The sequence below is a fragment of the Rhincodon typus genome, chromosome 5 (assembly GCF_021869965.1).
Source record: "Rhincodon typus isolate 14 chromosome 5, sRhiTyp1.1, whole genome shotgun sequence".
NCBI classification, from domain to species: domain Eukaryota; kingdom Metazoa; phylum Chordata; class Chondrichthyes; order Orectolobiformes; family Rhincodontidae; genus Rhincodon; species Rhincodon typus.
The window spans coordinates 119960718-119976018 of record NC_063336.1 but is presented as its reverse complement, the minus strand read 5'-3'; the positions used below and the strand labels follow the sequence as shown (position 1 = coordinate 119976018).

Here is a 15301-nt window from a genome sequence, read left to right as displayed (position 1 = left end):
AAAGCCACAACAATCTTCCTTTGTGATCAGTATGCCTCTAACTTGTGGAGAGATTTCCTCTAATTCCTATTGGTTCCTCTAAAAGATAATTTAAAACACTCAAACTGAATGTATCCAGGGTAAACATGAATTCGTCACATGTTTAGTCTATATAAAATAACAATATCAATAACAATAGTGGTCTCCTCTACAGTGGGAAAACAAAGCGTAGACTGGGTGACCGCTTCGCAGAACATCTATGTTCTGCTCACAGAAAAGACCCTGAGCTGCCTGTTGCCTGCCATTTTAACACACCACCCTGTTCCCTGGCCAACAACTCTGTCTCTGGCTTGCTTCAGTGTTCCAGCGAAGCCCAATGCAAGCTGAAGGAAAAACACCTCATTTTCCGCTTGGGGACCCTGCAGCCCTCCGGACTCAATATTGAGTTCAATAATTTTAGGGCCTAAACTCTCCCATGTCCCAGCCCCCTACCCCACACACCAGGCCTTGTTACCACATAGCCTGCCATTACACACCCCCTGTTGTTAGTCACTAACAGTCTCCATTAACCACTATTCACCCTCCCAGCCTGATCATCATCAAGTCTTTGTCTGTAGAGCTGCTCTTCTCTCTCTTCAGGCTCTATCCTATTGTTTACTCCCTACCCTATTCCCCTCCCTTTTTTCCTCATATAAACTGACGTTTTCCCATCCACCATCAGTTTTGAGAAAGGGTCACCGGACCTGAAACGTTAACTCTGATATTTTTCTTCACAGATGCTGCCAGACCTGCTGAGCTTTTCCAGCAACTTCTGTTTTTGTTTCTGACTTATAGCATCCGCAGTTCTTTTGTTTTTTTATTGAGTTTGCGTAATAGTTGTGATAGCTTCCAAAACAATGCCACCAAGAAGAAATGACCAAACTTGCAGACAAGACTAATACTTCCATTTCTCTTTCGCCCTTCTATGAATCTATGAAATGCCACCAATTAGCCCAGAGGATGTTATTAGTTAATAACTGATTGCTAATGACTGTGTAATGGGCTACCTTTATCTCCAGACTTCTCTTCCTTTATGTGTATAGAAGGAAAATGCAACTTAATCAGAAAATCTACTCTTCCAATATTTCTCACAATGTACTGATCGTTTCCATGCATCTTTTCAGTTTGCAACGAAGACGACATTAAAATTGATCAATTTAATATATGCTTCTACTGTTTACATGAAAAAGATGCTTTCCAGTAGCAAGATATTTCATTTTTAGCAGTATTTTCTCTCGAGTAAATGCACGAAAAATCCCAAATCGTTCTTTCTGAAAAGATAAATCTCACTTTTCACATCACTGACCTTTACGCTGAATGTTATTGCCTCCATAACGAAAACACGATCTGGAAAAACACTGGCCACTTCCTCAACACTGTTAAAATACTGCACAGGCTCCCTGACATCTCGATCCTGATCCAGCAACTTAAACTTTCCTAGGAACAGAACCACAAAGGTTGAGTGAAAATATGAAATTAAAATCACATTACTGATAAATTTCACTGATACCTTTCAAAACCAAGATGTGGTTTTGGACAATAGCTGGGGTTTTAGTTGTGCAATATTAAAAATTTGAAAAGGTATTGATATATTGGGGGATGGAGATAAGGAATTTCAATGTTGATAAATATGAAATTTCCACTTTGAACTTAAAAGGGATCAAAAGGGTATTTTCTCAATTGCAAAAAACTAGAAACAGTGCAGGTCCAAAGAGACTTGGGCTTCAAGTATATAAATAATTAAACAGGCACAGAAATAATGACAAAAAGCTAATGGAATGCAAAGCTATATAAAAGGAGAATGGAATACAAGGAGATAGAAGTCATATTCAGTGAAGCAAATCCCTGGTTAGATGACAGCTGCAGCAAGTGACCAGTTCTATGTACCATTTTTTATAAAGCATATACTGGAGGCTCTACGATGTAGGTTTACCAGAATGAAACCCAGATTGCAAGGGTTAATTTAAAAAGAGAGATTCTACGAACTAAGTTTGTATCTCCTGAAGTTTTAATGTTATGTGGTGATTGATCAAAATCTTCAAGCTGTTTAAGGGAGCAGGTAGGGTAGTGCGGGTGAAACGTTCTGCCAGTCAGGAATCATTGCACCAGGAGGCTGTGTCAAAAATTAGAGCCAGCCTTCTCAAGAATGAAATTAGGAAAGACTTCTTCACACAAGGTTTGTAAAAGTTTGGAACTATTGCACAAAAAGCAATTTGTACAAGATTAATAGTTTTTAAGGTGAGTTTGTTAGATTCTTGTGAATTAAGGTTATTAACAGATATGGAGTGAAGGCAAGCATATGGAGTAAGCTCTCAATTCAGCCAAGACCTCCCTAGTGGTACAGGGACAAGGAGCTAAATGGTCTGATTCATCTCTACATTTCCATATTTCTAAACGAGTTAATTTAGATGGAAAAACATCATGTTTATGGAATATATTTTTGTTGCTGTACATATGCATTGATGTAGACTTCTGATGCAGAACCTTTATTTGTTTATAGTTCAATATTGCTTGAATCCATCACAAGAAGAATTTTTCCTAATCTCAAAACAAACATTCCAAAACTTGTAAACAAAGCAATATTAATCTACTATATATAATCCATTTAAACATCAAATTTATGAGACCCATTTTTAAAAACGTCAAGTAGTTGACTTTTACAGGAGTAACGGTTCAGCAGCTTATTTTCAGATTAAACATATCTGCCTGGTGAAACCTAACATGCTGTCAAAAGAATTTGCAAGAACGTAAGAGCCAGGAGCATGAGTAGGCCATCTGGCCCTTTCAGCCTGCTTCACCATTCAATAAGATCATGGCTGATCGTTTTGTGGCCTCAGTTCCACTTACCCACCCTCTCACCATAACCCTTAATTCCTTTACTGTCCAAGAAATTATCTATCTTAGCTTTAAACTATTCAAAGAGGAAGCCTCAGCTACTTCACTGGGCAGGGAATTCCACAGATTCACAACCCTTTGGGTGAAGAAGTCCCCCCCTCAATTCAGTCCTAAATCTGCTCCTCTTAATTTTGAGACAATGCTCTCTTGCTATAGTTTCATCAGCCAGTGGAAACAACCTCCCTGCTTCTATCATATAGAAACATATAAATTATGAAGGAAATAGATAAGATTCCCCTTCATTCTTCTAAATTCCAATGAATATAATCCCAGTGTACTCAGTCTCTCCTCATAAGCCAACACTCTGAACCCTGGAATCAACCTGGTGAGTCTCCTCCACACCCCGTCCAGTGTCAGTACATCCTTTCTCAAGTAAGGAGACCAAAACTGCATGCAGTGCCCCTCACCAGCACCCTATACGGCTGCAACCTAACCCCCGCCCCCCCCCACCCCCCGCTTTTAAACTCAATCCCTCTAGCAATGAAGGACAAAATTCCATTTTCCTTCTTAATTACCTGTTGTACCTGCAAACTAACCTTCTGCGATTCATACACAAGGACACCCACAGCAGCATGCTGCAATTTTTTACCTTTCATATAACAGTTCTTTTTACTGTTATTCCTAGCAAAATAGATGACTTCACACTTATCAACATTGTACTCTATCTGCCAGACCTTTTCCCACTCACTCAAGCTATCTATATCCCTCTGCAAACTTTCAGAGTCCTCTGCACACTTTGCTCTACCATTCATCTTAGTGTCATCCTCAAACTTTGACACACTACACATGGTCCCCAACTCCAAATCACCTATGTAAATTAAAACAATTGCGGTCCCAACACAGATCCCTGAGGCACACCACTAGCCACTGACCATCAACCAGAAAAGTGCTCATTTATCCCCACTCTTTGCTTCCTGTTAGTTAACCAATCCTCTGTCCATGCTAATACATTACCCGTAACACTGTGCAACTTTATCTTATGCAGCAGCCTTTTGTGCAGCACCTTGTCAAATGCCTTTTGGAAATCTAGATAATGGGAGAAGTTGCATCCATGCCAACCATTTATTATTATTCTTTTTTAATTAAAGAGCCTCCACCAATACGCACACTGTAAGAGATGGTACAGCAGCCCCGTCTGTCCAGATGTAAAGGAAAAAGCTGTACCATTGAAAAATATCTCGTCGATAGCTTGAAGCTCTAGACATACAGTTACAGGGTTTGCATGGAACAGGCATTTGCAAGCCCTCTATCAGCAAAGCCTGAGCTTCATGTCTCCATTGCCCTTGGCAATGGTTGTGGACATTTATTGATAATTTGTTGTGGAAGTTGGGCCTTACATCCTGCTTCAATGTGCACTGCTCATTGCTGCTCTGTACAATCTTATTTTCACCCACCAAAATCAAAATTAATCTACATTTTTCTTGCCTTAATTGACAAGCATGAACTTGAAGAATTATGCCATGTGTAACAGTTTTAATGAATAATTAATTGTTGTTTTTGATGAGATTGTAGAGAACAAAATAGTGTATTGAAATGGCAGGCAACTGGAATCTCAAGGTCACCATGTTCCCTGGCCCACTTCTCTGTCTCAGGCTTGCTGCAGTGCTCCACTGTGAAGCTCAACGCAAACTGGAAGAACAACAGCTCAGTTTTTGCTTGGGGCCCTGCATCCTTCAAGGCTTTATATCAAGTTCAATAATTTTACGGCACCTTACCCCGCCCACACGCCAGGCCTTGTCATCACATGGGCTACTACTACCTCTCTCTGTCTGCAAATTTCCTAATTGTGCCCCCCCCGCCCCCACCATCCAGCGTTCAAGTCCACATTGTTAATGTATAAAACAAATGACACCAGGTTATAGTCCAACAGGTTTATTTGAAATCACAAGCTTTCAGAGTGCTGCTCCTTCTTCAGGTGAAGTGGAGGGAAGCGCACAGGTCCAGAATTTATAGACAGAGATGTATGTGCTTCCCTCCATTTCACCTGACGAAGGAACAGCGCTCTGAAAGCTCGGTGATTTCATATCAACCTGTTGGCCTATAACCTGGTGTGACTTCTGACTTTGTCCACCCCAGTCCAACACTGGCACCTCCACATCATCAAACAAACAAACATTTTTCTGAAGAAGGGTCTAGGCCCAAAACGTCAGCTTTCCTGATCCTCTGATGCTGCTTGGCCTGCTGTGTTCATCCAGCTGTACATCTTGTTATCTCATAAAACAAACAACACAGGTTTGAACACCAAGCCTCGCAGATCACTACTTGGAACAGCTTTCCATTTGCAAGGGCAGACATTGACCATTACCCATTGTCTCTTTGGATCCAATTCGACACATTATCCTGTATTCCATGCAGTTTCATTTTTTGACTCATCTGTCATGTGGGACCTTGTCAAATGCCTTACTCAAAATCCATGCAGACAACATCCACTGCATTATCCCCATCAATTCTCCATGTGACTTCCTCACAGAATCCATTTAAATTTGACCTTCCCTTAACAAGCCATACTATCACCGACTAGTCCATGCCTTCCTAAATGATAGTTTATCCAATCTCTCAGGACTGATTCTAAACATTTGTCCACCACTGAAGTAAGACTAACTGGCCTGTAATTGTTTGGGATTTCCCTTGCACTCTTTTTAAACAATGGAACCACGTTTGCATTACTCCAGTCCTCTGGCACCTCACCTGAGGATTATTTTCCCATCTTCACTAGACACAGGAGAGGACTGTGTGGTAATGTGAACTGTGCAGTTAACAATAAAGAGATTACTTTGGGAAAGCCTAACAAAACTTGAAAACAAATTACAAAGCAGAAATCAACTTGTAGTACAGACTTTAAAGCATTGCTAAAACAAAAACTAAGCTTTTCATCTTATACACATTAGGACTAACATGCAAAAACCAAACATGGAAGGAAACATCAAAATCAGAATTTGCTGGAGGAACTCAACAGGAGAGAAAGCAGAGTTAATGTTTTAAGTCCAGAGACCCTTCTTCAGAATTGACAGTAGCTAGGAAAAGATGGCATTTATGCTGAAGACAACAGGGGAGGTGCTTAGAACAGCGAGTAGATAGACAGGGATGAGCCTAAAGAGAGACAGTAACAGAGAGACAAAGGCATAGATTATAGCATGCTACAGTAATCCAACTCATTTCCCACATTTCTGCCTCACCCCTTCTCTTCCTTCCCACAACACCAATAGAGTCCCCATGGTCCTCACTCCACCCCCACCCCCCTCGGCACTCACATCCAAAGGATCATAAGCCTCCTCTAGTAGAATGCTGTGACACACACCCATTGCCCGCTCTTGCCTTGTCATCATTTTACAGGGGTCATTCCTTTCAAAAGACCTTGGTCCACCTCTACAACAGTCCTAACACCTCCCCAAGGCAGCTTCCCAAACTATCACAGAAGAAGCAACACTTGCTTCTCCCCTCCTCACCATCTGAGGCTTCCATCCAGATGAAGCAGCATTTTACCTGCACTTTGTTCAATCTAGTCTACTGTATTCACTGTTCATCATGTGGTCTTCTCTACAGTGGGGAAACGAAGGGCAGACTGGGTGGCCACTTTGCAGAACACCTACATTCTGTCTGCAAAAACGACCCTGAGCTTCCAGTTGCCCGTCACTTCAACACACCACTGTATTCCCTGGCCAATTTCTCTGTCCCAGGCTTGCTGCAGTACTCCAGCAAAGCTCAGCGCAAGCTGGATGAACAGCACCTCATTTTCTGCTTAGGGATCTTGAAGCCTTCAGGACTCAATATCAAGTTCAATCGTTTGAGAACCTGAACATCTTCATCTATGTCCTTTACACACCCAGGCCCTGACACATGGGCTGCTTTCAACACAACCAGCCCATTTTCACCTACTTATGGTGTCATTATCAGCTTCTCTTTCTCCTGAGTGTACTACTATTCATCACCTTTTCTTCCTAACTGTTGTTTCTCTCTCTCTCTCTCTCTGGGTTCTATCTCTGCCTGTCCACTCACTCCTTCCCCATTCTATCCATACCACTCTAACCACACCTACCCCACCAACTGTCTTCAACATATATACCACCTTTTCCTAGTTACTATCAGTTCTGAAAAAGGGTCACCAGACTAGAAACATTTACTCTGCTTTCTCTCCACAGATATTGCCAAACCTGCTGAGTTTCTACAGAAATTTCTGCTTTTGCTTCTAATTTTCAGCATCCATAATTCTTTGTTTTATTTTATAGAAGGGAACATCATTGTGTACAGGATAAGAAGTGGGTTCCAATTGATATGGGGATACAACAGAACCTGTTAACTGTTAATCTTAGTTAGTGGAAAACACAAACTAGGCTGGTGAACTCTGATAGGACAGACATTTACTATTGAGAATGCAGCAAGGATTGGCATCTCCATGACCTTTTCCTCAATGAAACCTGTGGTTAAATTCCTTCTGCCTACAAACAACGGTGTCCTGTGTGTTAATATAAGTAGCTTCTAGCATGCACAAATTAATCATATTGTGAGTCTGATCGATAATCATAAATTGACTTGCAGTATAATTCTTAGCACAGTCAGGATTAATTTGTAAACACTGTTGTAGGAGAATGTCTGAAATATTGCTCACCAAATTGTTAGCTTGCTACCACTAGCCTCTTTTAGGGATGGGATCCAGTCTAATGAAAAGAGGCCGTGACCTTACACTTTATAATTTATGACATGATAGCAGCTAAACACAAGGTACCCTGATACGATAGACATTGTTACAGAGACAATTAGGAAGGCCTGAATGGTAATCTCACTGCTTCATGGTGATGGAGTTAAAATCAAGGTGGTAGACCAACAGTCCACACTAAACTGCAATTCAGTTTTAAATTGGATCTTCTACCAGGTGGCTCTGCAACAACTTCATTACTGGGGAGTCTCAGTAATCGTAAATCAGAATTATGATTGGATCAGATCCCAGTATAATTTTGGGGGCTCATTCAGGGAAATGTCTCAAAAAGATGGGTGTAAAATTGTTGGGCCAGGACAAACCTTCTCCGCCTACCGGTCACGTTTGGACATAGAGCAGTTGTTCCGCCGCCTCCGCCTCCACGCTTACTTCTTTAACCGTGAACCTAACCCTCCCTCTACTGACCCCTTCTCCTGCCTCCAACACACCCCCTCCTCCTGGACACCACCCCAAGGCCTCCTACCCTCCCTCGAACTCTTCATCTCCAACTGCCGTCGAGACATCAATCGCCTCAACCTCTCCACCCCTCTCACCCACTCCAACCTCTCTCCCGCAGAACGTGCAGCCCTCCACTCCAATCCCAACCTCACCATAAAACCCGCGGACAAGGGAGGCGCAGTTGTAGTGTGGCGCACTGACCTCTACATTGCCGAGGCCGGACGCCAACTCTCCGACACCTCCTCCGACCGCCCCCTTGATCATGACCCCAACGCCGAGCACCAAACCATCATCTCCCAAACCATCCACAACCTCATCACCTCAGATGACCTCCCACCCACGGCCTCCAACCTCATCGTTCCCCAACTCCGCACCGCCCGCTTCTATCTCCTTCCCAAAATCCACAAAACTGAATGCCCTGGTCGACCCATTGTCTCCGCCTGCTCCTGCCCCACCGAACTTATCTCCAACTATCTGGACTCCATTTTCTCCCCCTTGGCCCAGGAACTCCCTACCTATGTCCGTGACACCACCCACGTCCTCCACCTCCTCCAGAACTTCCAATTCCCTGGTCCCCAACACCTCATCTTTACCATGGACGTCCAGTCCCTCTAGATCTGCATTCCCCATACAGATGGCCTAAAGGCCCTCCGCTTCTTCCTGTCCCGCAGGCCCGGCCAGTCCCCCTCCACTGACACCCTCATTCCCTTAGCCGAACTCGTCCTCACCCTCAACAACTTCTCTTTCAATTCCTCCCACTTCCTACAGACAAAGGGGGTGGCCATGGGTACCCACATGGGCCCAAGCTATGCCTGCCGCTTTGCAGGTTACGTGGAACAATCCCTCTTCCGTACCTACACTGGCCCTAAACCCCACCTCTTCCTCCGTTACATTGATGACTGTATCAGCGGCGCCTCGTGCTCCCACGAGGAGCTCGAACAGTTCATCCACTTCACCAACACCTTCCACCCCAACCTTAAGTTCACCTGGACAATCTCTAATACCTCTCTGTCTCCATCTCGGGCAACCACCTAGAAACCGATATCCATTTCAAGCCCACTGACTCCCACAGCTACCTAGAATACACCTCCTCCCACCCACCTTCCTGCAAAAATGCCATCCCCTATTCCCAATTCCTTCGCCTCCGCCGCATCTGCTCCCAGGATGAGGTATTCCACTCCCGTACATCTCAGATGCCCTCGTTTTTCAAGGACCGCAACTTCCCCCCCCTCAGTGGTCGAGAACGCCTTCCACTGTGTCTCCCGCATTTCCCGCAACTCATCCCTCACACCCCCTCCCCTGCAATAACAATCAAAACAGAATCCCCCTCGTCCTCACGTACCACCCCACCAACCTCCAGATCCAACGCATCATCCCCCGACACTTCGGCCATCTGCAATCCGACCCCACCACCAAAGACATTTTTCCCTCCCCACCCTTATCTGCTTTCCGGAGGGACTACTCTCTCCGTGACTCCCTTGTCCGCTCCACACTCTCCTCCAGCCAAAACACACCCGGCACTTTTCCCTGCAACCGCAGGAAGTGCTACACCTGCCCCCACACCTCCTCCCTCACCCCCATTCCAGGTCCCAAGAAGACTTTCCACATCAAGCAGATGTTCACCTGCACATCTGCTAATGTGGTATACTGTATCCGCTGTACCCATTGTGGCCTCCTCTACATCGGGGAAACCAAGCGGAGGCTCGGGGACCGCTTTGCAGAACACCTACGCTCGGTTCGCAATAAACAACTGCACCTCCCAGTCGCAAACCATTTCAACTCCCCCTCCCATTCCTCAGATGACATGTCCATCCTGGGCCTCCTGCAGTGCCACAATGATGCCACCTGAAGGTTGCAGGAACAGCAACTCATATTCCACTTGGGAACGCTGCGGCCCAATGGTATCAATGTGGATTTCACAAGCTTCAAAATCTCCCCTCCCTCTACCGCATCCCAAAACCAGCCCAGCTCGTCCCTGCCTCCCTAACCTGTTCTTTCTCCCACCTATCCCCTCCTCCCACCTCAAGCCACACCTCCATCTCCTACCTACTAACCTCATCCCACCCCCTTGACCTGTCCATCCTCCCTGGACTGACCTATCCCCTCCCTAACTCCCCACCTACACTCACCTTTACTGGCTCCATCCCTGCCTCTTTGATCTGTCTGTTTCCTCTCCACCTATCTTCTCCTCTATCCATCTTCTATCTGCATCCCCCTCTCTCCCTATTTATTTCAGAACCCCGTTCCCCTCCCCCATTTCTGATGAAGGGTCTAGGCCTGAAACGTCAGCCTTCCTGCTCCTATGATGCTGTTTGGCCTGCTGTGTTCATCCAGCTCTACACCTTGTTATCTCTGCCTTTCCAAACTAGCAGTTTTCCCTTCCATATCCTCACCATCTGACCCAAACCTTCCAATTATATCACCCACCTCTATAACCACTTGCCAGGTCAGCTTCCTGATTTTGCACCAGTCTGGAATGAGCACTGCAGCTGGATGCCCATTTTGAATTGCATAACATGCCAAAGGCAACTCAATGAAGTCATATCCTTAACACATTGCAGGCAGCTGAATGCTTTCAGCATTGCCTCTTTTTAATTCCAATGTCCAGCATTTGCAGTATTTTGCTTTGATATTATACAGATATGCATCTTGGAAAACAACAACAACTCGGGTTTATACAGAGTCTCTAAGATAATGAAATGTCCAAGTACTTCACAGGAGCATTACAAAATAAAACTTGACAAGAGAAGGGAATTGCAAAGCTTAGGGCCAAGTCAGCTGTAGCTATGGTGGAAAGTGGTGGAAAGATGATGAGTAGCGCTGCTCAAACAACCAGAAGTGAAGGGATGCAGATATCTCTGAATATTGAGGTGCTGAAGGAGATTACTGAGAAAGGTAGGGGCTATCTGCAGCAAGCACTGGAGCCAAACAGATTGTAATTGAAGGAGCAACTCCTTACAGATTCTTCCTTTTATGGCGATGGGCAAATGACTTTTTGCTGATTGATGACCTCCATGACTGAATTTTCTGGGGTTTTTTGTCGGATTTTGGTGCCTATTCATCTGCAGCCTCTGCGTATTTGAACAGTACCCAGGCTCAAACTAACTTGCACAGGTTTTAAGGAATTGCGTATGCACACCTAACCGGATTTGAACATGGAATAAGATGTGATTACGATTACTCTATTGAAAAAAGGACTCTTTGGGTGCAGTGGAAGTGTCCCTGTCTCTGAGCCAGGAGACCCAGGCTCAAGTTCCACTTGCACCAGAGGTGTGTAATAACATCTCTGAATGGGTTAATTGGAAAATATTAACTCCATTGAGAAATATGGAAAATGTTTTCAATTGTTAAGTATTTTCTGCTGCCAATGAAGCATATCTGCAAAAGAATGAAGGAGCAAGTCAATTTATTTTTTCATCTTTCTTGCTTTTCCACTCTTGACAAACATACTTTGTCCAGGGACCAATCCATTTTCAGTAGCTCTGCATTGCAATGTTCAGGTATCTACATAAGGTATCCAGCCCAAGAGTTCCTCAGTTCCATCAAAGACATAAGAATAGATGACGATGAGACCATGGTATTGTTTGACGTCACTGCCCTAGTCACATCAATAGACATACCACTAGCAAGGGAAACAATGACAGCACTAATAGAACAAGAACAAGACCCCAGTGAAACCATCTCCACAGACAATTTGCTGAAGCTACTGGACCTATGTCTCACCACCTACTTCACTTTCAACGGCCAAGTATATGAACAGATCAACGGGACACCCATGGGATCACCTATCTCTGGGCTAATAGCTGAGGCGGTGATGCAAAGACTGGAAAGTACGGCCCTTCCACTAATCCAACCAAAACTATGGATATGTTACGTAGACAGCACCTTTGTGTCTTTGCAACACACTGCAGCAGCACACAGTTACGCAGAGAAGAAGAAAAATACCTCTTCCAGGTTATCAAAGATAATGGATATCTGAAAAACTAGCTCAGAAGATGCCTACTAAACGAATGACACCAGGAAGATACTACACGCCCCGACACACTCATCACACTACCTTACATCAGGAACACATCAGAATTAACCACAAGACTCCTATGATCACTGGGCATCAGAATAGTGCACAAACCCTCATCAACCCTACGACAACTGCTCGCCCGAACCAAAGACCCACTACCCACTATGGACAGGACCAATGTCACGTACAAGATTCCCTGCAAAGACTTTGACAAAACTACATTGGACAAACAGGAAGGAAATTAACAACAAGGATACGTGAACATCAACTGGCTACAAAAAGACACGACCAATACTCATTCATCTCTATCCACATGGATAAGGAGAACCACCAACTCGATTGGGACAACACCAAGATCCTGGGACAAGCAAAGCAGAGACAGGCAAAACCAGAAACCAGCCCAGCTTCTCCCCGCCTCCCTAACCTGTTCTTCCTCCCACCTATCCCCTCCTCCCACCTCAAGCCCCACCCCCATCTCCTACCTACAAACCTCATCCCGCCCCCTTGACCTGTCCGTCCTCCCTGGACTGACCTGTCTCCTCCCTACTGTCCCACCTACATTCACCTTTACTGGCTCCATCCCCGCCTCTTTGACCTGTCTGTCTCCTCTCCACCTATCTTCTCTTTTATCCATCTTCTATCCGCCTCCCCGTCTCTCCCTATTTATTTCAGAACCCCCTTCCCCTCCTCCATTTCTGAAGAAGGGTCTAGGCCTGAAACGTCAGCTTTCCTGCTCCTCTGATGCTGCTTGGCCTGCTGTGTGCATCCAGCTCTACACCTTGTTATCTCAGATTCTCCAGCATCTGCAGTTCCTACTATCTCACGTTCATACAGTTAATTTGCGGTTCAGGCTACAATGAGACTTCAAACAAAACACACAAATACATGTATATCTATCTTTTTGAGTAACAGCTTTCTCCAAATAATGATTTTGCATTTATCGCGGTCACCTGTGAATGCCACTCAACTTAGAAACTGTCAAAATGTTATGTCGACGCAGTCAGGCACACAATGCACACTTTTATTTTACTTTTTCCATCGATGTTCAGAAGCTGAATGTGTTTTCATCTCATCATCTCATGATCCTCCTTTCTCTCCCCCTGTGCACTCCTTGGGTATTACATTGCCATGGAAACCAAAAGCTCGAAAAGAAAGGCTGGAACCATTCAATAGTTCTGTCCTTCTCACACATTTCCTCTGTCCACATGGCCAGACGGAGACCAATCAAAATACAGAACCAGGCAACAGGCTCGTTGTTGAATCTTTAGGTGGAAAAGATTTAATCCCATCCATGAGACTACTCCCTACGCACTGACTGTCCTCAGTTTCCATTCACTCTGTTGCTGCCGCCGTGATTGTCCTTATGTTAATACTTCCATTCACTGTGGTTTCCCTCTTCGCTGTAATTCTTGGTTCACAAAGGCCTCGGGTGTAATGAACTATTTATTCCAAAATCAGGTTGCATTCTTGTTTTGTGGGCAATTCAGCAACAAAATAGACAACATTTAGCAACTAGCGCTGTTTGCAACATTTCTACCTTGTCAGTAACTGATTTATTATTGAGAAATTGTATCTTTCCCAAGTCCTGCCCAGTCTGCTCTAGGTTTTGTGATCGGTATAGCAACTTAACAGAAAGTTTGAGCTGAATTCTGCAGTTTGCATTAGCTATCACCAAATTTGGAACATGGCACAAAAAATCCTTTTATGTAGCAAAGTGATCAAAACACTTCTCAAGTTTTATTTAAGTTGTATTTGTTGCGGCAAGGTCTAAGCAAAAATCTTACCAAAAAATATAAAAATGTTCAAATTTACTCTAAAATCTGACGTTAAAACCCCAATGGCTATTTTCAACTTCACTCCATCAATTTCAAGCGGTGAACAAGTTCAACTACGAATGAAATTATTCCACTGCCCTGTTAAGAGAGTGATTTTTTTCCCAGTTCCCATAGCAACCCATTGTCATGCTGAAGAAGGAGCGACTCATTTAAAATCAATTTTAAAATCCAATACCAATGTCAGTATCCCAGAAAATACATTTTAAAGGTCGAATAGTGATTTGCATTTACTTATTAAAATTACAGCAGCAATTTTCTGCAGAACAGGGTCTCAAACAATTAGATAACTATGAATTCAGTTCTAGCATTGGCAGTTAGGTCTACTGTTACATTTGGGGACATTTTCTATCAGCTTTTGAATGTTAAATAGCTCTCATGGGTGAGTTCCAAATCTCCCACATCTTTGGGAATATATCCATCCTTTCTTTGCGACAGAGGCAAAGACTCCCAAAGCCAGATCAGGTTTTGGTAAGTGCCTTAGTTACTGGAGTTATGCACTTATCCACAGACATTGGCTTCAAAGTAGCATGGTAAATTTTGAGCTAAAAATTAAAATAGAGAGCATTTGTTTTTACAGTAGATGAACAAAGGGATATCCAGGCATAAAATACTGTTCTATCTTTACAGTTAATCTCCTGTTGGATTACCAAAACAATTGAGAATTTAGCCATAAACAGTAAGACCGACTACAACATTCAAAACAGGAAGGTTAATGTGCGAGAATTTCCATTAACTTAAATAAAAGCAAAATACAGTGGATTTGGAAATCTGTAATACAAACAGATAATGATGGAGAAACTCAGCAGCATTTATCCAGAAAGAAACTGAGTTGATGCTTCAAATCCAATGGATCTTCTTCTGGTTCCATCTCCATAGATGATGTCAGACCTGATAGTTTCTCCAGAACTTTCTGATTTTATTTTGCATTAATTTATGATTGCTTCAGATTTTGATGTTTTAAAGTTGGGTGGTATTTTCAATGAGAAAAATCAAAAAAAGAATACTGAAGGCGAAGTTAAAAAACAAATTAAAACATAATTGCCATTTCCTTGTTACAATGTGAACAAAGAACAACGAAAATTACAGTACAGGAACAGGCCCTTCGGCCCTCCAAACCTGCACTGACATACTGCCCGTCACAACTAAAACCCCTTACCCTTCCGGGGGCCGTATCCCTCTATTCCCATCCTATTCATGTATTTGTCAAGACGCCCTTTAAAAGTCAATGTAAGTGTCTGCTTCCACTACCTCCCCCGGCAGCAAGTTCCAGGCACCCACCACCCTCTGTGTAAAAAAACTTGCCTCATACATCACCTTTAAAACCTTGCCCCTCGCACCATAAACCCATGGCCCCTGGTAACTGACTCTTCCACCCTGGGAAAA

General features: G+C 43.7%; 1 protein-coding gene across 3 annotated transcripts in view; it reads right to left on the bottom strand.

Annotated features, from left to right (window-relative positions):
- Positions 1-15301, bottom strand: part of gareml (GRB2 associated, regulator of MAPK1-like) — a 182466-nt gene that overhangs the window by 64267 nt on the left and 102898 nt on the right. For 2 of the 3 annotated variants that reach the window (XM_048596428.1, XM_048596429.1), the window contains exon 3: positions 1325-1455. The exons of the other annotated variant lie outside the window; for it this stretch is intronic. In XM_048596428.1, coding sequence (XP_048452385.1) covers positions 1325-1455 — 131 coding nt within the window. The remainder of the gene's footprint in view (positions 1-1324; positions 1456-15301) is intronic. 3 annotated transcript variants of the gene reach the window in all.